The following is a 22,190-nucleotide window of genomic DNA, read 5'->3' on the forward strand; positions in this document are numbered from 1 at the left end:
CATGCGCATATTATTCTTATCCAGACTGACGAGGCATATTCCAAATAGCTCCGTTGCCTGTTGCAGAACATCACAGATCTATAATAAAATTCATAACAAGAGCAGTTGCTACACAAACTCATATCGGCAAATCGATCGACCAGCTCCGGGGAGCATGCAGGCAGCGGTATCGATTAAGCTTTTAAGAGCAGATCTTACAAACGACACCACGGTTAATTGTTAGCGGAACACACAAAGGCGAGAAGAGGCGAGTAGCCGCATCCGCCCCTGAACAGAACGTTTTTATGTCTGAGTGTGAATTTTTGGATTTCTGTTTTGTAAACGCTGCCTAAAGAAGTTACCCCCAGGAACTCCCCCACGGTGTGACTATAATAATGCCGGAACCCACAGCAGACACAGACTCCCTTGGGGAGGTGATCCCCCCACGGAGGGGGTCTGGGGCGTCTCAGAAGTCCAGCAACAGCAGTGAGGGGTCCGAGAAGAACATCAAGATGGGCGATACGGAGGTGGTGTTCGTGGACCAACTACACCAGAAGTATGAATGTGTCTTCTGCAATCAGGTGTTGAGGTACCCGGTGCAGTTTGAGGAATGCGGGCATCGTTGTTGCACCTCTTGCCTGCCAAGCCTTCTCCGGTAGGTCTTCTCTCTGAATATCACTCAAAATTTTAACGGCAAGAAAAAAACAATTATTTCATTCGAGGAGCCCTCAACAAGTCTCTTATATTGTTGTCTTGCCATAAGGTTGTCAATCCTTGTTGTCTTCGCTTTGTTGTTGTTTGTGTTGTTGTTTTGTTTTATATTTTGGGGTTGAGTTTTTTAAGGTGTATGAGAAAAACACCCTTATGTAGCCTATAAGCCCGTATCACACGAACGACACGAACGATGGTCGTTTGAAACGAAATCGCTTTTGGTTTAGTCTCCTTCTTCTGACTCTGTTTATATCCAAATGGATACTAGTTTGAGTCTGGAAATATCTTTCGGTTGCAAAATGTAATGCTTTGAAAGTCTTCAATAGCGTTTCATCATCATTGTGTACGTCTTTTAACAACTACAATGTAATTTTCATTTTGTTTACAGTTTTCTCTTACTTTGTATTATATTTATTTTTTTATTTATTTTTTATTTAAAAGTGTTGCAAAATGTTCAACGCTAACATATTATTATTTCTTAAGAAGTTTCCCCCGAAGAATATTGATAAAAAAACACTTTCGAATCCTTTTTATATGTTAAAACCGCCCAATCAAAGACATCGTGTCCCGTAGGCCCAATATTGATCATCAGAGTCACGAGGGTTTTCCACTCTCTTATATAACTGGTTTCAGATTCGTGTAGTCAAAGCAAAATGTCTTATCTCGATCTTTAGTATATCAGGCAGACAAAAAGTCAAGGAACTTTTCTTTTACTATAAACGACCATCATTTTATACCAAAGTTCATTGAGAAAAATCTAACACTCCTTTTCACGTCTAATTCCAGTCAGTGCGCATTGATAGGCAAAAGGCTTCCTTTCATTTTGTTACGTATTTAATGTGGCTCGATTCAATTTTATTTCATTTGCCAACATATACCATATACATTGATGACTTTATTGGCCAAAAAGAGTACAGCGACATTTTGACATTGGCAATGACTGCTTCTTGCCAAAATACTGCTGTACTTTATTAATGGGTATCTGATCATGCTTGTCAAGCAACACAACAACCAAGGTTGAAGCATGTTAATGCACTTTGAATTAAAGACACTAGACACTATTGGTAATTGTCAAAGACTAGTCTTCACAGTTGGTGTATCTCAACATATGCATAAAATAACAAACATGTACAAATTTGAGCTCAATTGGTCGTCGAAGTTGCGAGATAATATTAAGGATAGGGAAAACACCCTTGTAACACGAAGTTGTGTGCGTTTAGATGGTAGATTTCGAGACCTCAAGTTCTAAATCTGAGGTCTCGAAATCAAATTCGTGGAAAGTTACTTCTTTCTCGAAAACTATGGCACTGTTTTATACTATCAACCTCTCCCCATTACTCGTTACCAAGTGAGGTTTTATGCTGATAATTATTTTGAGTAATTACCAATAGTGTCCACTGCCTTTAACTGCATCATGATCTATTCTCTCTTTAACAATATTCACCACCATTGTTATTTCGGAAGAGATGGCAGGGAGATGCTCCACAATTCGTCGTGTTATGGTCAATTTGTTCTCAATAAATCTTTAAGTTTCGGAGTGCTTGTCCAATTACAATATTTATTGATTTTTAAAAACCTGTTTTCGCATGACTCAGCAGTTTTTGCATTTGTGTTATGTGAAGGCAAGCTGCTCTACACTCTAAAAACTCCCGGGTCAGAATTTACCCGGATTTGGGTCCCAGGGGGCCAGATCCATTTCTGGGTCTGTTTGACCCGGAATCCGTGTCAATGTCACCTGGATTCCATTTCTGGGTCTGTTTGACCCGGAATCCGTGTCAATGTGACCCGGAATCTGTGTCATAGTACCCAGAAATTGTTTTAAAGCGGGGATTTTGACTCGAATGCCGGGTCACATTGACACGGATTCCGGGTCACACTGACTCAGAAATGGGTCTGGCCCCCTGGGACCCTAATCCTCTTTAATTCTGACTCGGGAGTTTTTAGAGTGTAGCTACCTGGCTTATAATGGGCAATACCTCCACGCGTTTCCCGCTAACATAGAGACGTCAAACATCAGAAATACAATATTAAATATTGAACATAAATAAATACATAAATTGTATGTATTTATTTATGTTCAATCTTTAGTCGTTTACACGAGGAATACTAGAAAAGGAGCTGGCAACGTTATACGGAAGTATAAAAAAACTGCCATCAAAAGATGTTTATAATCATCAAGACCCCTGCATGCATGCCTTCTACGATAAAGTATATAAAACAAAATTAATTGATTATTAAAAAGGAGATTGACACAAAAAAGGCTTTAAAATCACACAACAGTAAAACTATAAAACAAAAGCACTTCCAAATCCTGACGAAAACAAAAACATCATGGCATCTCCCACAGTCCTTATAATTAATTTGACTTTACAGCCTTATTGGGAGGAAACAAAAACCAAACGCTATACGGTTAATTCCTTAAAATGAATGCGAATAACCTACAAAGATTTACATGTTTAAGTTTGTCTACAGCTTTGGACAGGGCATTCTTTTGTTTCGAAATAATTAAGAAAACTCGTGCAGTTTGTACACTTAATTCTATCTTGTAAAATTAAGTAGGGCTAGCATAGCCTTTGGGGGATATGGCGAACTCAACACCGTTTGGGTTGGATTAGCTGTGTATACACGTCGTCGAGTCGTCAACCACCGGTTCTCTTCAAAACAAACACCATTCAAACGAGATAACAGTGTTTACCGCAAACCATTCTTATTAGTTTATACTTTCACCATGCAATGTTTCAAATCATACATAAAAAGTATACCCAAGCCAAATATATTTTAACGCCTTGGTATCTCAAAACGACTTTTGGGCTTAATAACATAAAAAAAGGTAAGGAACTTAAAGGGATGGTAGACGTTTGGTAATTACTCATAACAAGTATTAAAGGAACACGTTGTCTTGGAACGGACGAGTTGGTCTATTAAAAGCGTTTGAAACCGTTTGTTGTGAAATGTATATGGTGAGAAAGATGTTTTAAAAGTAGAATATAATGATCCGCACAAGTATCACTCAAAATTGCACGTTTTTCATTTTACGTCGCGAACTAACACGGTCGGCCATTTATGGGAGTCAAATTTTTGACTTCCATAAACGTCCGACCGTGTTTGTCGACGAGGTAAAACGAAAACCACGCAATTTCAAGGCATATTTGTGTAGATCATTGTATTCTACTTTTACAACATCTTTCTAACCATACCGATTTTATAAGAAACGGTTACAGAACGCTTTTCAAAGACCAACTCGATCGATCCAGGGCAACGTGTTCCTGTAACTTAAAAACTGACTTGGTAACGAGCATTGGAGAGCTGTTGATAGTATAAACCATTGTGGGAAAGGACTCCCTCTGAAGTAACGTATAGTTTTTGAGAAAGAGGTAATTTCTCACTAAAATAATAAAAGACTTCTAGCTAGAAGTCTAATTTATTCTTATCTGAAAGCACACAAATTCGTCTATCAAGGGTGTCTTTTCTTTCATCATTTTCTCGCATCTTCGATGACCAATTGAGCCCAAATTGTTCACAGGCTTGTTATTTTATGGTTATGATGGGATACTCAAAGTGAGAAGACTGGTCTTTGACAACTACCAAACGTGTACCTTCCCTTTAAAATAAAACGCCAAATGGCAGATTGCCGACCAATATAGCAAAATATATAGTTTCTACAAAGATAAGAAATCAAAGTTATTGTTGTTTAGCTATCAATATGGAGTAAGGGGAGTAAGGCAGAGGTTTAGATATAGAAAACTTTAAGTTTATGTAATCATTTTATAGGGTCTATGCTAAATCTATGGTAGGTCTTACGTTTTACAGGCATGGTATTTTAGAGTTGTCAAAGACCAGTATCTTCACTTGGTGTATCCCAAACATTATATATGCATCAAATAAATAACCGTTACAAATTTGACTCAATTGGTCATCGAGGTTGCAAGAAAATACTGAAACAAAACACTCTTGAAGCATATTATAATTGTGTGCTTCAAAAAAGCTGTTTCTCACATAATTTACTTAAAAGGTTTCGTTTCTTACATTGTGTATAATATCAACATCTCATCTCCAGTGCTCTTTTGTTATGGTCATTCTTTTTGGAGTAATTACCTAATGCTATACTCTCACACTGTGGCGAAAAAAATGTTTTAAATTCGCGATGAATTCGCCCAAAAGTTGCGATTGAATAGTGAATATGTTCTCGGTCGTCCCTCAACCTCTCCTTATCCAATATCTTACGCATAATACGCACGCTTTACCAACAGTACCAATGGCTTCCCGCTTACAAAAATCGAGGCGAATTATCGTCTTCACAACATTCGCTGAAATTTAGGAAGCGCTTCGTTTTGCTGTTCTTACAGAGTGGCGAATGTTCTTGCGAAGATGAATTTTTGAATTTCGAGTTGAGTTCGTCAAAAAAGGCGGTTGGATAGTGAATAATTTCATCTCGGTCTCACCCCTCGATCGTCCCTCTAATGGTCGCATAAGTTGTACTTGAATTCGAGACCTCAGCTGAGGTTATAAATATTTTAGTGAGACAAAAACTACATTCAGAGGGAGCCGTTCCTCACAATGTTTTATACTATCGATGGCTCTCCATTGCTCGTTACCTAGTAAGGTTTTATGCCAATAATTATTTAGAGTAATTACAAATAGTGTCCAGAGCCTTTAAGGAATAGGTAATTACCTTCATCAGTTAAAATTTGTACTCGGTTTTTAGCGTGGACGGAAGAACGCAAGCCAAGCGTTAAAGTTTGTCCTACAGCATTATGCACGATTATTCCGCGTCATTATGTGGCTTAGTCTTTCATTGTGTACGCGGGAAATTAACAGAACACTATCAAAATTATGAGCTTAAAGTCTGGTGGTGCACTGTGTAGCAAAACGGTTGCCATGGGAATAGTTAAATAGCAAAGGCTTTATATTGTTTATTTATATGTTGATTGGACCATAGATTGGTCATGGGAGTGTTGTTATTGTGTACGAGCATGGTGTTTGAGACAAAAGATCGCCCTCAAATTGTTTTTGCGCTAACTAATAATTATCAAAGACAAAGATCGAATTTTTAAATTGCTTTTAAGAAAACTTGTATGTGAAACTAATGCCTACATTATTTTGTTTTTATCAAAACAGATTGAGTGATAACGTATGACAAAAGCTGGGTTTTGTAATTTGTCTTAAAAATATGGAGATTAATATGTTGTATAGGTGGGTATCAATTATTGCGTATGTGCAAGAAACAAAATGGCGCCCGTCGCCGTAGGCAAAACGTGGTATCCTCATGGGATTTAAAATTAAATTTCCGTGAGTTCGAAGAGAAGTGCATTCATGCAAACCGTCTGGCCGTAACGAACTTATTCTAAGACACTGGACACGTTTGATAATCACTCAAACTAATTTTTAGCATAAAATCTTATTTGGTAACGGGCAATGGAGAGCTGTTGATAAAGTATTGTGAGAACGACTCCCTCTGAGTAACGTAGTTTTTGAGGAAGAAGTAGTTTCTCACTCAATCAGGCACTCAATATTTGAACCTGATAAAATTACTTCAGGCCTGGCGCCTTTTATAGACATATAAAAGCACACAAGTTGGTGCAAACATTGTGTTTTTCTGTCATTCTTCTTTTTGCAACTTCCTTTGATGACCAATGGGAGACTTTCTGGGACGATAGAGGGCAGCAGACTTACCGGGTAAATCCATTGTTCTCAGAATTATGCGCATGTTCAGAACTACGTAAACAATGGAAATTTACCCGGTATGTCTGCTGCCACCTAGCGTTGGAAAGTCTCCTATTGAGTCTAAATTTCCACAGATTTGTAATTGTATGCATATACAAATGTTGGGAGATAACATCAAATGAGAATGCTGGTTTTCGACAATATTACCAAAGGTGTCCAGTGCATTTAAGGGGAAACAAAATTAACCTGCATTCCTTTGTGTTTTGAAAATAAGTCAAATTATTTAGTGTGAATGGAAATGTTACAGGGAGGCCACATATATCACACAGAAATAAATTAACCATAATATTATGAGCCTGCTTAACTTTTATTGAACATCTTTCTATAGTGACATGCGTTGGCATGTAATTAAAATGTTTTTATTTTAATTTTTCTTTGGAGTCATGATACTAAAATAAGCTGTCATGTTGTATTTAATTGTTGTAGTTAATTATATTGACCCTGCAGAATAAGATTGTTGGGTAAGGGTCTGTAAACGACTCGGTTTGGAATACTGTCACAATATTAATAATGGCAATAAAAACCTACGTGGTAGAAGTATACTGCAGCTTTGTATAGTGTTATGCATATTGGGAAACATTTCACTTCGAAGTTTTGAGATTATAGAAAAAGATACTACCTTTATCCCCCAAATATTCAACAAACGAAGCGTTACTGGTACCACTTCTCAGATTGTGTCTTCCGTTGGGATTATTCTTGGAAAAATGCAAACACCTTTTGAAAGTAAATCTTCAAAGGTAGTTTTATTCATCTACATTTAAACAACCGAATATAATTTTTTATATTTTTTATATACAGGCATTAAATGTGCATTAAATACTTTCGTGACAATCATAAAAATGTATCAGTTTTATTGAAAGACCAATATTTGTTATTTTCCGTGTGTTTTTAGTATTTTTCTTATTCTCCATTGTACAGAGTTGCTCCACGATGTCCTTTAGACCAATCACCAGTTTCCAGGGACAGTGTAAGTATATACTTAAAGGCAGTGGACACTATTGGTAATTACTCAAAATAATTATTAGCATAAAACCTTACTTGGTAACGAGTAATGGGGAGACTAGGTTGATAGTATAAAACAATTTGGGAAATTGCTCCCTCTGAAGTGGCGTAGTTTTCGAGAAAGAAGTAATTTTCCACGAATTTGATTTCGAGACCTCAAGTTTAGAATTAATTTTTTGGAGGTCTCGAAATCAAGCATCTAAAAGCACACAACTTCGTGTGACGGGGGTGTTTAAGACCAAGGCGCTTTACAACAGTGTTCTTCTGTATACTCTCCTAATGTAAAAGAGTGAAAAAGCACTCTTTGAAGAGCCATATGAAGGACAACTCTTTTTGGAGTGGTCTTCCACTCTTTTAGATTGAAGTTTGCATCTTTTTGAGTGATTTTTCACTCTGTCTTGGAGTGAAACCCTCTCTAAAAGAGTGAAAGAACCACCACTCTTTTTGAAGAGCCATATGATGAGGGACAGCTCAAGATGTAAAGAGTGGTGTTTTTCACTCTTTTACATTTAGAGAGTAGGATTTGTGGCATTGCATGGTGAGGTATCCAATATATATTTGGATTGCGGTATGAACACCATGTGCTACTTACCAGGTAGAGTTTTTTCTTTAGAGAACTGCCTCGCTATATATTCTACTACCGCGGAGTAATTTTATCTGATTTTTTTTTCGGGAGACTGATTGTTATCCTGTTTCCACTTTCTATGATGATTCGGTCATGAACGGGAATCGAACCTACACTCAGCCATGAAGAGGGATCAACCCCACACTCTATGATTCAGCCGTAGAGCTGCTTAAGCAGACAATTTGTTCCTAAACAATTTGTGCTTGGACATAATTGGCATGAGACCAGAGAGAAACCGTGCACGTAACTTGGTATTTTGGCTTGTAACCGTGCTCCGGTAATAAGCTTTATTTTGTTGGGCTTAGCTACCTTTAAAGCAGTTCTATGAAAATGGGCCCATAGAACTCATTTTCGCCGTTACAATGCATTTTTAGACGAGAGTTAACACCCACTTCTTACCACTCACTCACTACAGGTGTACGTGGACACTGCCTTTGGGCGGGAGATTGGCGAGCTGGGTGTCAAGTGCCCAAATCACACGAGAGGTTGCGGCTGGAATGGAGTTCTCAATGATAATAAGGTAAACCTCTCAGTTTTTATATCTAGGAATTGTCAAATTTGTTGTGAAATGTTTTCGGCAATTTTACATTGTGCGCTCGTTGCATACAATTTCCTGAGGGCCTATATCATGTTAGAATGTTAGACAATGATTGATTGGATTGTATGTTTTTGTACAAGCAAGTTGAGCACAGCTATTAAAAATCACAATTGATGTAAATATGTTTTTACGCAAGTGTTGCTTTTGACCTCTCGCACAACGCGCAGCGCCCTTCACGCCTATTATGTCTGCCATTTTTGGGTTCAATATACACAGCCTCGATATTGCATGGGCAGTGCAGTGCGCTGTTTAGATGGTAAACTCTTCAACATAGAATGAATCAACCGCAGATCTAGTTGAAATATAGAACATTTCAAATTGGATTACCATCGAGCAATGCATTCTGTGAACGGAAAAATATGGTGCGGCTAGAATGTACACCACTGGGAACAAGGTTACACAAAGAAATTGACTCCCTGACTCCCCCAAAAATATGGGACTGGGAGCTCGAGACGCGCGTTTTGCGCAGGTGCGTTCCGTGTCTGGTGGGGTTAACAATGGATTATGTAATAAACAACGAACGAGACATTTCATTATTTTATGGGGTTTTGTGTATCTTAAACTGTTTATGCTCTAGCAGCTCTATCGCTACATATGAATGGTTCAAGCTGTCAGCTTATGATGCATAGAAGATAATTTTATAAATAATTTTAGGCAAATTATGGCAGTAAATTATAAAAACGAGTTACACCCACCCAACCATTAGTAATACGGCCATTATTTAGGCTCATTATGCTCAGCTTTTACAATCTGTTGTCTGCGAACAACATGATATATATAGCTATTTTCTATTTTCACATGCATAAGTGATGAGCCTATAATGGTTGTTTATGAGCGTATCATTGCAAACGAGCCATTGTATGTAGCATTAGAGAATGGACCCATCTATGAATAGAGAAGGCACAGTGTAATAATACAATTAATCTTCATTTTTGTCGTGTAGATCTACCGTTAATCATTATTCAAAAGTCGCCATGACAAAATTGGAGTAGTAAGAAGTTAACGTGGGGCTGGTGCGCTGCAAAAACTGGGGTGTTAAAATAATTGACCCTATGTGTGTGTGTTGTCTTGTCACATCTGTCCTTACTCTATGGTCACATACACAAAATGGTTCCAAATTTAACACTATACAATATTGTTGCACGCTGTGACGGTTCCATGGCGTTTTGTACACCCGAGGGGGGAAATTTCCCCTCGATGGTGTACAAAACCCATGGACCTCAGTCACAGCGTGCAACAATTGTTTTGTTATACATTTGTATAACTGTTATTCCTCGTCTGGAAGTTCTGTTGTCATCTTCAAACATTATTACGACGGACTATTCATTAACAAAACAAATTGTTGCACGCTGTGACTGGGGTCCATATGTTTTGTACACCCTCGAGGGCAAATGGCACCCCCAGCTTCGCCAATAGGGTACCATTTCCCCCCTCACGTGTACAAAACGTCATGGACCCCGTCACAGCGTGCAATTGTATAATCAAGTGATATTGTTTTAGTTTCTCCTTAAGGAAGACGAGTAAACTATACACCAATCCTGGTGCGCAAGTGTTTTGCACTTCGCGCCATTGCATGCGGTGTACCTGTGCCTGTATCGTTTTGTGCACCACATATGAGACAATATGGGGAAATCATGTTCATTTTCACTCTTTTTAGAAATTGGATCTTTTCCTAAACAACTTTCACAATTTCCTTGACATGAATACTTGATACCAATGTTGCTCATTGACCACACATAAGCATGTCTTATCCATTTAGCCACTGTACCGCCCAGCTGCCTATACACTGTATGCGGTACGAGGAAACCTTGCTAGCTTGTGTTTGTATAAAAAAAGGAACATCAAAAGAAAACTCGATAGTCATTAGTAGGTCTACGCATTTGTTAATATATCTAGTTGTTATAGATCGTTATTAACTCTCCCTTCACAGTTGACTTGTCGAAGCTAATGATGATGAAATAATTTAGCTCTTACGAAAAATAAAACGCTCATTAGTAAACAGGAAACTGTTCATCATTTATGATGATATTGTCGAAAATTAACGCCTTCGCTCATCAGTATGAGCATTGAGCCAGACAGAAGCCTTGAAAAGCTATTGTGTTCATTTTATCCGTGCAAAAAAATATTCGCCTTAAAAATTACCGTAGCCGTTTAACGAGAGGCATTTATTGTTCCCATGAGAACTTGTACTTTTATACAAATATTACCGAAAGGGTAAAAATTGTGCTTACACATTAAGCCATGGCTATCTTTTAAAATTTTAACTACGATTCCAGTAATCTACTGCAAGAATCTTGAGAAATTGGATTTCAGCAAACTCGGGCAGTGCAGGGACTAAAGGGTTAACGGTGAGTTTGCATTGTCGCTAGCGCATTGTCGCTAGCGCCTGGCGGCAAGGTATTTTGTCAGAATTTCAGTATTTTACTTTCTTCCTAATTTAACAAATTTATCAAGAATGTTGTAAATCGTTATCATGCCGCCATGTCAGGGAAATTGCATTAGACAGTCGAGGAAGACATTAAATTCCCATAAAAAAAGAGAAAGGGGACACGATTTGCCTGTGTCATGAGCACACAACTTGGCACAGGTACACCGCAGCAGTGGTGCGCAGCACCCAGCATGCCCGGATTGGTGATACCTTTTGAAACGTCGAGACCGTGACAAGGCTCCTTTTAAAGGCAGTGGACACTATTGGTTATTGTCAAAGACTAGCCTTCTCATTTGCTCTATCTCAACATATGCTGAAAACAACAAACCTGTGAAAATTTGAGCTCAATCGGTCATCGAACTTGCGAGATAATAATGAAAGAAAAAACACCCTTGTCACACGAAGTTTGTGCGTTTAGATGGTTGATTTTGAGACCTCAAGTTCTAAATCTGAGGTCTCGAAATCAAATTCGTGGAAAATTACTTCTATCTAACTATGACACTCAGAGGGTACCGTTTCTCAAAATGTTTTATACCATCAACCTCTCCCCATTACTCATCACCAAGTGAGGTTTTGTGCTAATAATTATTTTGAGTACATACCAATAGTGTCCACTGCCTTTAGTACACCTTAAAAATTGTTATGGCTGTATCTGCAAGTTCGTGATAATTTCTGTCATTATTTGCTGCATATCACTTCCTTATTCTTGTCTTTAGACGTCATGTCATTTTGACTGGTTATACATCAGCTAAGTTTGCTATATTTTTAAATACAGTTATAGTTTATACTCCAAGTGACATTAATTTACTAGTTGCATAGTACGACTTCCTGACCTTTTTTTTACTAGATAAGCCTATTCATCCCACTTTGAAACCAAAAATCAAAACTTGGGGTATTTTGTCACCCATTTCGTGTTTTTTTTTTCTCCACCAGGCTCACTTCCAGCAATGCATGTACAACGAGGTAGACTGTCCCAACTCCTGCGGGGCCCACTTCGAAAAGCGGTTCCTGGAGGCTCACGTCAACGATGACTGTACCAAGAGAATGGTAACCTGCGAGTTCTGCGACAAGAAAATCTTCTATAAAGATGAGATTGCTCACATGAACGCGTGTAAGAAGTTCCCGGTACCTTGCCCGAACGGATGCAAACTGACTGATATTCCACGGGAGAAGGTAAAGGAACCATGCAGGGCCCAGTTTTACTAGGCTGCTTTTCAAAAACCTATAGTTAAGGCCGTGTCCGAAACGGCGACTTCGGCTACAGCTACGGCTAGATCGCGCGCGTCTGCCTATTCTTCAACACTGGTAGACGCGCTGATCTAGCCGTAGCTGTAGCCGAAGTCGTCGTTTCGGACACGGCCTTAGGGTCATGTTACTAATCCGAAAAAATATTCAAACAAAACAACTTTTTGGCGGGACGCACTGCAGTTGTCGAACTATTTAGAAAAAGGACCGTTCGAAGTGATATGGTTGGAGCATTTTTTTTTTTCAGCCAACCGTATCATTTTGATTCTGAGAAACGATTTATAACGTCTTTATATTTTTGCCAACACGTTGAAAAAAACAATCCATGACCCATACATTTACTCTCTAAATGACTATAAAAGAGTGAAAAACACCACTCTTTACATTTCGAGTAGCTCTTTAAAAAGAGAGGTGGTTATTTCACTCTTTTTGAGGGGTTTCACTCCAGGACAGAGTGAAAAGTCACTCAAAAAGATGCAAACTTCAATCTTAAAAAGAGTGGAAGACAAAAGAGTTGTCCCTCATGGCTCTTCAAGTGCTTTTTCACTCTTTTACATTAAGAGAGTATGTAGGGGCGTAACTCCTTGAATTACACAAAATAATGCGAGAAGGTTCCACCAGATAACTGACCTGTGCCAAGAAAGTTTGATTGGTAGGGGAGTGTGATGGAAATCTCAGAACCAATACCACTATCCGTAAGACGGGAAGCCTTCTGCAAAGAATAGTTGACTCAATTTTATCAGAGAGTTTAAATTGCAATTCTGCACAATTTTGTGCACAGAGTTAAAAAACAGTGTTCAGCCCCTCGGGAAAACAATTGCAAAGTTTTGGGGACCTGATGTCAGACAGTCCCAAAAGAAAACCACCCCTTTGCAATCAAATTTGCTGGCTCCCCCCCCCCCCCCCACATTATTGCGTTATAGACCTTATGCATTGACGTCATCCAGCCGCCATCTTTGAGGTCAAACGGTGACGAAACAATCGAAACGCACATAGATTGGCCAATGAACAACCTCCTTTTGACCTCAATGCGGAGGCACCGTACTGAAATGACGTCATGTGCTTAAGGTCTATTCGCCGGGGTTATTCACTTCGAATGCAGTGGACTTGCATGCAGTCTTGCTCGTTTTTCATGACATGGCCCTAGCCCCGGTGGTCTTACACTTTCGTACTGTATCTGTGTACAGAGGAATAGTCGTATAGGGCTAGACATGGCCCTAACATTCAATCGTGATCGCTGATCAGACATCAGACTTGACTTTATACACAGCGTGCATGACTTTGGAAGAATACTGACCATTTTATGAAAACATCTTTCTTCTTCTTTCTTCTTGCAGGTCAAAGATCACGTAGAGAACGACTGCCCCAAGGCGAAGATACCCTGCCCATTTCAAACTATGGGTTGTGACTTTAAGGTAAAATATTTGTTTCCCCGCTTTTCTTGATAAATTCAGCAATAGAAAAAAAATCCAGAGCTACCTAAGTTTTATTGAATGCAATATGTTATAATTCAAACGCCCTCTTGAGACGTTGTACACTTGTTATTTTCTTCTCTGATGAATAATGTCCACAGAGAAAACTGCCTATTTATAAATATTTTCCGAGAGGCATATAAGTGCAGGATACCAGTCGGGATGGTACTTTGAATATACCTTTTTCTGGCAACCGCATAATTTCATTGTGTTGAGCTGGTTTGCTTCAACATCTCTATCGTTTTCATGGAGCTACTTTAGCATTTAAAAGAAAGTTGTTTTCCCCTAGCCAAATTTACAGGTGGCACTCCTGTTTTGCACAATAAATGTAAGATGAATATAAAATATTATGCTCAAGATTGTTAAAGATATTCTCTTTGTCGTACCCCTTTGTACTAAAATTTCAAATTTCCTCAAGTTGGCTAAGTTTGTATTTTAAAATGCACATGAGCTTTTGTAGTTTTAATTAATACTCATATTTTTGTTTACTGCAAAGCCATGTTTTATCAATGTCCATAATGTCCTTCAAAGGCAGTAGACACTATTGGTAGTTGTCACAGACTAGCCTTCACAGTTGGTGTATCTCAACATATGCACAAAATAACAAACCTGTGAAAATTTGAGCTCAATCGGTCATCGAACTTTCGAGATAATAATGAAAGAAAAATACCCTTGTCACACGAAGTTGTGTGCGTTTAGATGGTTGATTTCGAGACCTCAAGTTCTAAATCTGAGGTCTTGAAATAAAATTCGTGGAAAATTACTTCTTTCTCGAAAACTATGGCACTTCAGAGGGGGCCGTTTCTCGCAATGTTTTATACCATCAACCTCTCCCCATTACTCGTCACCAAGAAAGGTTTTATGCTAATAATTATTTTGAGTAATTACCATTAGTGTCCACTACCTTTAATATGATATGTTTCTTAAATTGTGGCATCAGGAGATTAATTTGATAGTAATTCAGTTTACTGTTTTAATTCATCAGGGGTGATAATTTTTTTCTCTCTTATTAGTGTGTATAGGCATATGTTTTCTTTATCATTCTTAATTTGTGTACTTTACCTGTGAAATTGATAAATGAAATGAACGAATGAAAGTTTTTCTATGAGAAAGCTGTTGTTAAATCTTTCACACAAACAGGGTGAACGTCAAAAGATGCAGAAACACGTGCAAGACGAGCCAGTGGAGCATCTGACCTACGTAGGGGATTCGATGCTGAAGCACGCTACACTACTGGAGAAACACAAGGAGATGCTTGTTGACCATAAGGTAAGACCGTGTTCTAATTAGCGGCTACGGCTACGGCTAGATTTACGCATCATCATGTGTATGGGACATCCTTAGCTACACCCATAGCAACAGCCGTAACCGTTGCTGTATAGCCGCCAATTTGGATACGGCTAATCATTTTATACGCCGTGTCTCCCGTTCGGTTATAGGCACTGGACACCTTTGGTAATTTTGTCAAATTCCCAAAACTCTGACTTCCTAACTTAAGACTAATCTTAGGACTTAGGACGAGTCCCAACCCTGCACAGTAGCATGCAGACCTTAAGATTAATCCTAAGTTAGGAAGAGTTACCCGTCCTAACTCGAGATAAGACGAGTCCTAACTCTTTGTGAAATCGACGGCAGTATTCTCACTTATGTATCCCAACATATTTTGTATAAAATAACAAAATAATCTTCTGACATCGAAGTTGCAAGAGAATAATGGGGAAAAAACATTGTTGCACAATGTGCGTTCAGATGCCTAAAAGGGGGTTCAGACCTGCATGAAGCCTTTTAGTATTTGTGTGAGAAGTTGTCTCATTCTCAAAAACTACGTTACTGAAAATCGATCCGTTTCTTACTATGTTTTATACTATCAACAGCTCTCCATTGCTCGTTACCAAGTGAGTTTTTATACAATGTTGTTAGTAATTACAATTAGTGTCCATGTATGCCTTTAACGGAAGTAATGTTCACCTTGACCTCAGTGCTCGAAGGTCTTCATGCATAAAGAAAGATCATCTGTTGTCATGTTTTTTTTTAACGGGGAAATTAGAAATTGGCTCTAGTTCACTAGAAGTAATTGATCCATTAGTTTTTCATTGAAGCAACAAAACGTTGCTTAAAAATAATTGTCTGCCATGCAAAAATAAGCTGGATAGAATTTACAACACGAACATTTTCGGTGATTAAGTCTGCTGCCACCTACCGTTCCAAAGTCTTCAATTGATTAGTTAAATATTTGTGATTTCTGGTTTTTTTTTCCAGGAGTCTTTGGGCACGTGCGTGCAGAAGGTCCGCGATCTTGAGATGCTGTACGGCTCACAGCTCGTCTGGAAAATCGACCGCTACGCCGAGAGGATGCAGGAGGCAAAGACCAACAAGAAAGTGACCATCTTCAGCCCGCCATTTCTAACCAGTCGACATGGTTACAAGATGACGGTATCGGCTTGTCTGAACGGCGACGGGAAAGGTAAAAAAAATTCCAACGGAGGAAATTATTTATTCAAACTTGAGGGAAAGGTAAACATGGTTTGGATTAGTTATTTATGGAGGTGGCTTGGGGAGAGCGATGGTGGATGATATTGTTTGCATTGATATGGCTTTCCACAGTTTGCAACCTCCTCGATTGGCAGAAAACTCGGCTGACGTTGCAAACGCACAGCCCTCCTTATTTTGCATTGGCCATTCCACCGTCCAAACAGCTATTAAACAATCACCCCAAACTAATCCCATTATTTTTGTCAGTCAATCAATGGAGACAACGGCCTATAGACCTCCTTATTTTGCATTGGCTGCCATTGTTGATGAAAGTGCACCGTGAAAATAGACTTTGGCTCAAGTTGGGTTTCGTGCTTATCGATAAAACCAACAGAAATCAAAATTATATGTACTTTGTGTGTCCATGATGCACCCTTTTACCATGCTTTTACTTATTCCCAACCTCTGTATCTTCCTCTTCAAACAAAAAACAGCCAAGGGTCATTTCATGTCCGTCTTCGCCTGCATCTGCAAGGGTGAGTTCGACGCCCTCCTTCCTTTCCCCTTCTCCCATCGGATCACCTTCACCATGATAGACCAGTGCCAGGACCCTTCGGCACGGCGTAATATTTCCTACACCATCAAGCCCAATCCCTGCAAGGAGAACAAGCCGTTCCTCGGCAGGCCCGTCGGGGACCGCAACGCTAGCTTCGGAACGCAGAAGTTCATCCCGTTGAATACGCTCAAGACGCTGGACTACATAAGGGATGATACAATGTTCATTAAAGTCCACGTGGATTATGATAACATGATACTTTTGTAGATAACTATAATATATTATTTTAAAGGTACTGGTCACTATTGATTATTTCTCAAAATGATTATTAGCATAAAAACTTACTTGGTAATGAGCAATGGAGAGCTGTTAATAGTTTAAAAAAACAAAACAAAAAAAAAACAAAAAAAAACACACACATTGTGAGAAACGTAGTTTTTTTGAAAAAGAGGTAACTTATCACTCAAATAATAAAAGAGTATTCCTGAAGCCTCGTAGGCATCTGAAAGCACACAATGTTGTGCAACAAGGGCCTTTCATTTGTGTCCAGAAAACTAATAATTATAAGAAACTAATAATTTTGAGAAAGATTGTAACTTATTGATAAGATGAAATTTAAAGACAAATATTTGTCGTTTCTCGGGTTCGAAATGTCTTCATTGATTTCTAATCAACAGGGACATTTCAGACGAAGTAATTTCACATGACTCATGATGACAGAAAATACAATGAGTAAATTTGTATGTCTAGCTTATGGTAAGCATTGTTTTTAAAGTGGCATGGCTATCAATCAATCAATCAATCAATTAATCAATCAATCAATGGTTATGGCGCCATATTACAATGATCATTGCTCATGGCGCCGTACTAAGCTCCTGTAAACAGGGCCCAATTTCATCAAGCTTGTAGGCACAAAAACTTGTGCTAAGCACACACAAGTATTGCTAAACAGAAACAGGTTACCAGGTAAAATTACATAAATTTTACACTGTAAGCTGTGCCTGGTGCCACACTATAATTTTGCTGAGCAAAGAAATTTATTAAGCAGTATTTATTATTTATTAAACAGCTTTGTGAAATTGGACCGGGTAAGGTTCGAGTGAAGTCTTAAAACTCTGGATTGTATGTAAAAAGGTACATGATTGTCTGATGATGGAAGACTGTTCCATATCCTGGGGACCGCAACAGAAAAGGTGACGCTCTGCAAGATTGAGTCCAATTACCTCAACAAAATGTCAACTGAGGTTTTCTTTCGTCATGATCAAGCAGACTTGAACTCACAGCATCAAACAAAGCGGTATTCGATTGATGTCTGATCTTGCATACATAGTAAAGTGTATTGATCGTGTGAATTTTAAACATAGTGTACATTTTAATTAATGGTTTTGCCAAACGAGTTGTAAGCCTATGGAATGGTTTATGTAAATATATTTGTAAAGGGCAAGAAAGTGCCAATAATATATAGTTATATTTTGCGTGTGAATGTTTGACACTTTCACACATTTGGTTTTACCTTTGTGGTTGCCACATTAGGTTTTGGATATTGAAAATTGATTAAGCAGTTTAAACAATTTTTTTATAAATAAGTGTGTGATATTGAGTCTGTATGATATGTTTAATGGTTTAAATTCAAGTTTAAATTGAACACTGCAAAATGTCTTACTAGCATTATACACTGCTTAGGTAGCCAATAATGCATTGATTGTTGATATTAATTAGCACAGAGAAAATATCTTGCACTATGTTTAGATGTTAAATGGATTGATGGATTATTATTTTTCTTTATAGGGTTGCAATGGCGAAATATCCAAAACCATCCCATTTATGTGGTCTAATTTTAAAGAACTGCTTATTATGCCCAATACCACAATTTGAAAATATGTTCTACCAGCCAAACAACATAGCATAATAATAGCTTTCTATGTACCATTTCGAGATCTGGCCTAATTTCATGGTTCTGCTTACCACAAGAGTCGGCGCTTACACTTACAGATCCCGACAAAGCACTTAAGAATATTATGGGCCGTCTCTGCAATAAGCAGATTTAGGCCCTGCTTATTCTTGCTCTGCGGCGAAAAAAACTTGCTTAGTAACCCTATACTGTAACGTACTGTAGACGGGTGCGGTGCTCTCACAGCCACCGCAGACAGAAAACACGAACTTAAATTTCAGTTGGTTCTTTTTCACTCGTTTATAAAAGCAATAACAGCAATAACTTATTCAATCACTTATTGGAAAAACAACGCACCGGTCAACACACCTGTGATCAGTTATCTTTTATAATTAATGTTGTTTTATCTTTAATAAATGTTGTTATACAATGTTATACAATGTTTTACATCAGCCAACGCGCGCGGTAATTTTTGTCCAATCACTGTAAAGTTCATACAAAGTTCAAACAAGCCAGCTGCAGTGTGTGGGAGCGTTTTCCGTATGCCTTAGTGTGGCGGACAATGGCGTTTTGCCTCTAGGCCTAAAAATGTCCATGTATAATAAAATGATTGTGTGATTTTCGGTACATGCCATCACTCTACAATACATTTATGTGTCTAATTTTAAAAAGCGGAAAATAGTAGCTAAGAGCAACAAAATATTATGCTTTATACACAAAATTAATAGGGTTTCCAGCCAAACTACCAACTATTATTTTACTCTGAAAAAGCTTTATAAATGAACAATCAACACGCGAGAATTTATATCAAAATGTGTTAATTATAACAATGAAAAACATGGCAATTATATAAATATTCTATACAAATATTCTAACTTTATGTTTCAGTATTTCATTCATTTTTTATGATGTTCAATTCGGAGTGGACACAATTCTTTCGTCAATGCTTTATATTTTTGCGTAGAGCACAGAGAAGGACTTGTCCTTTCTCTATGCTTAGGGACATTATAACTGGATGGCCTTTTCCAAGTTTGTCTAAAATGTCAATGTTTTTCTCTTGGAAGCATAATTCCAAACCAGCCATTTATAGCCATTTATAGGGCCAGGGCCAGGGCCAGGGGGAGGGGGAGGGGGAGGGGGAGGGGGAGGGGGAGGGGGGGGGGAGGGGAGGGGGAGGGGGAGGGGGGGTGTGTGATTCGACGGGCCCATGAGCAGGGACCACTTTAGTCTAGGTTCCTAGACCATTGGTGTTGCGTGGTCACACACAACCAACGTTCCGATTATACACGGCAAAAACTGTACACGCTTGTAATGAACGAACGCTAGCGGGCGCTCTGTTTCTCTGATTTCGGAAATCAGAGAAACAGAGCGCCCGCTAGCGTTCGTTCATTACAAGCGCGTACAGTTTTTGCCGTGCATCCATAATCGGAACGTTGGTTGTGTGTGACCCATAGAGCTCTATGGTGTGACCACGCAACACCAATGGTCGACTCTAGGAACCTAGACTAGGACCACTTGAGATAGTAGTTTGTCATACCAAGCTGAAGCTAGCCGCGAATTCTCAGCCGCGAATTCCCAGCCGCGAATTCCCAGCCGCGAATTCTCAATTTACGGCCGAAAAGTCCAGCCGCTAATTCGAGCCGCCACGCCAGCCGCGAATTTCATTACCAAAGTAGTTTCACGAAGCGACAGGATTTCCTAAGTTGTTCACACACATAAGCCACTATTTCTTAAATTTTGTAAAATCATGGCAATTTTGAATGTTGGTTTTTTTTAAATTTTGGTCATAGTAACAAAATGTAGGCCAAATTGGGTTAAGATAATTGAATTTTTAATGCTTTAGTCGATCCATCAAACTTTAATGGTTACATATCGACTTTCTGAATATCAGTTGTTTTAAACATAAAAAATAACATTAAACATTGCATTGAACAAAATGTACCTAATATGATCCACAGATAATAAATTTAGTGTAAATCTTTTAGACACTAAATTAATATTCCATTGCAGCTTTACTAGGCCCACTAATTAGTTCCTAATTACATTTATTTTGTGTTTTTTGTTAATAGCAAAAGTAGTCACTTTAAAACGCAATTTACCTCGCATAATTAACACAAAATTAATTTTAGTGGTTAATTATTAAGACCATTTCATAACACATCGAAATATTCCGTTGCAGCTAATTAAACCAACAAATTAATCATAATGACACCCATTTATAGGGTATGGGTTTTGTCTCATTTGAAGGGAATTTTTAATCAAAGAAATAACGTAAGTAGTCACTTTAAAACAAAATGTACTTCACATAATTAACAAATTGTTACTTTTTAGTGATTAATCATTGAGACCATTTCATAACACATTGAAATATTCCGTTGCAGCTAATTAGACCAACGAATTGGTGCCTAATTAAACCTCTCTATATATGTTGTGGGTTTTGTCTCGTTTGGAGGGAATTTTTCTCAAAGAAATAATTTAGGTAGTCACTTTAAAAGAAAATGTACCTCACATAATTAACAAATTGTTACTTTTTAGTGTTTAATCATTAAGACCATTATATTTCATAACACATCGAAACATTTCGTTGCAGCTAATTACACCAACTAATTGGTGCCTAATTAAACCATTTTATATGTTGTGGGTTTTGTCTCGTTTGGAGGGAATTTTTCTCAAAGAAATAATTTAGGTAGTCACTTTAAAACAAAATGTACCTCACATAATTAAAAAATAATTAAATTTTAGTGTTTAATTATTAAGACCATTTCATAACACATCGAAATATTCCGTTGCAGCCAATTAGATCAACGAATTGGTGCCTAATTAAACCACTTTATATGTTGTGGGTTTTGTCTCATTTGAAGGGAATTTTTAGACTAAAAAATAGTGTAAGTAGTCATTTTAAAACAAAATGTACCTCACATAATTAATAAATTGTTACTGTTAAGTGTTTAATCATTAAGACCATCACATAACACATCAAAATATTCCGTTGCAGCTAATTACACCATCTAATTGGTGCCTAATTAAACCACTTTATATGTTGTGGGTTTTGTCTCATTTGAAGGGAATTTTTAGACTAAAAAATAACGTAAGTAGTCACTTTAAAACAAAATGTACCTCACATAATTAACAAATTGTCACTTTTAGTGATTAATCATTAAGACCATCACATAACACATCGAAATATTCCGTTGCAGCTAATTAGACCAACTAATTGGTGCCTAATTAAACCACTTTATATGTTGTGGGTTTTGTCTCTTTTGAAGGGAATTTTTAGACTAAAAAATAGTGTAAGTAGTCACTTTAAAACAAAATGTACTTCACATAATTAACAAATTGTTACTTTTTAGTGTTTAATCATCAAGACCATTACATAACACATCGAAATATTTCGTTGCAGCTAATTAGACCAACTAATTGGTGCCTAATTAAACCATTTTATATGTTGTGGGTTTTGTCTCGTTTGGAGGGAATTTTTCTCAAAGAA

General features: G+C 37.9%; 1 protein-coding gene across 1 annotated transcript; it reads left to right on the forward strand.

Annotated features, from left to right (window-relative positions):
• Window positions 1-228: 228 nt before the first annotated feature.
• Window positions 229-17,157, forward strand: LOC117290729 (TNF receptor-associated factor 5-like). The gene is made up of 8 exons (XM_033772266.1): window positions 229-634; window positions 7,333-7,381; window positions 8,457-8,561; window positions 12,001-12,240; window positions 13,650-13,727; window positions 14,925-15,053; window positions 16,044-16,248; window positions 16,751-17,157. Exons 1-8 carry the CDS (start codon window positions 375-377, stop codon window positions 17,077-17,079), a joined length of 1,395 nt encoding a protein of 464 aa, XP_033628157.1. The 5' UTR covers window positions 229-374; the 3' UTR covers window positions 17,080-17,157.
• Window positions 17,158-22,190: the final 5,033 nt, after the last annotated feature.

The sequence above is a fragment of the Asterias rubens genome, chromosome 5, assembly GCF_902459465.1.
Source record: "Asterias rubens chromosome 5, eAstRub1.3, whole genome shotgun sequence".
Classification (NCBI taxonomy): Eukaryota; Metazoa; Echinodermata; class Asteroidea; order Forcipulatida; family Asteriidae; genus Asterias; species Asterias rubens.

Excerpts from the sequence above, each read along its gene's own strand:
- LOC117290729 (XM_033772266.1), top strand. The coding sequence starts at position 375 with ATGCCGGAACCCACAGCAGACACAGACTCCCTTGGGGAGGTGATCCCC. Across the intron at positions 7,382-8,456 it reads CACCAGTTTCCAGGGACAGT|GTGTACGTGGACACTGCCTT; the intron begins GTAAGTATATAC and ends CACTCACTACAG. Across the intron at positions 12,241-13,649 it reads CTGATATTCCACGGGAGAAG|GTCAAAGATCACGTAGAGAA; the intron begins GTAAAGGAACCA and ends TTCTTCTTGCAG.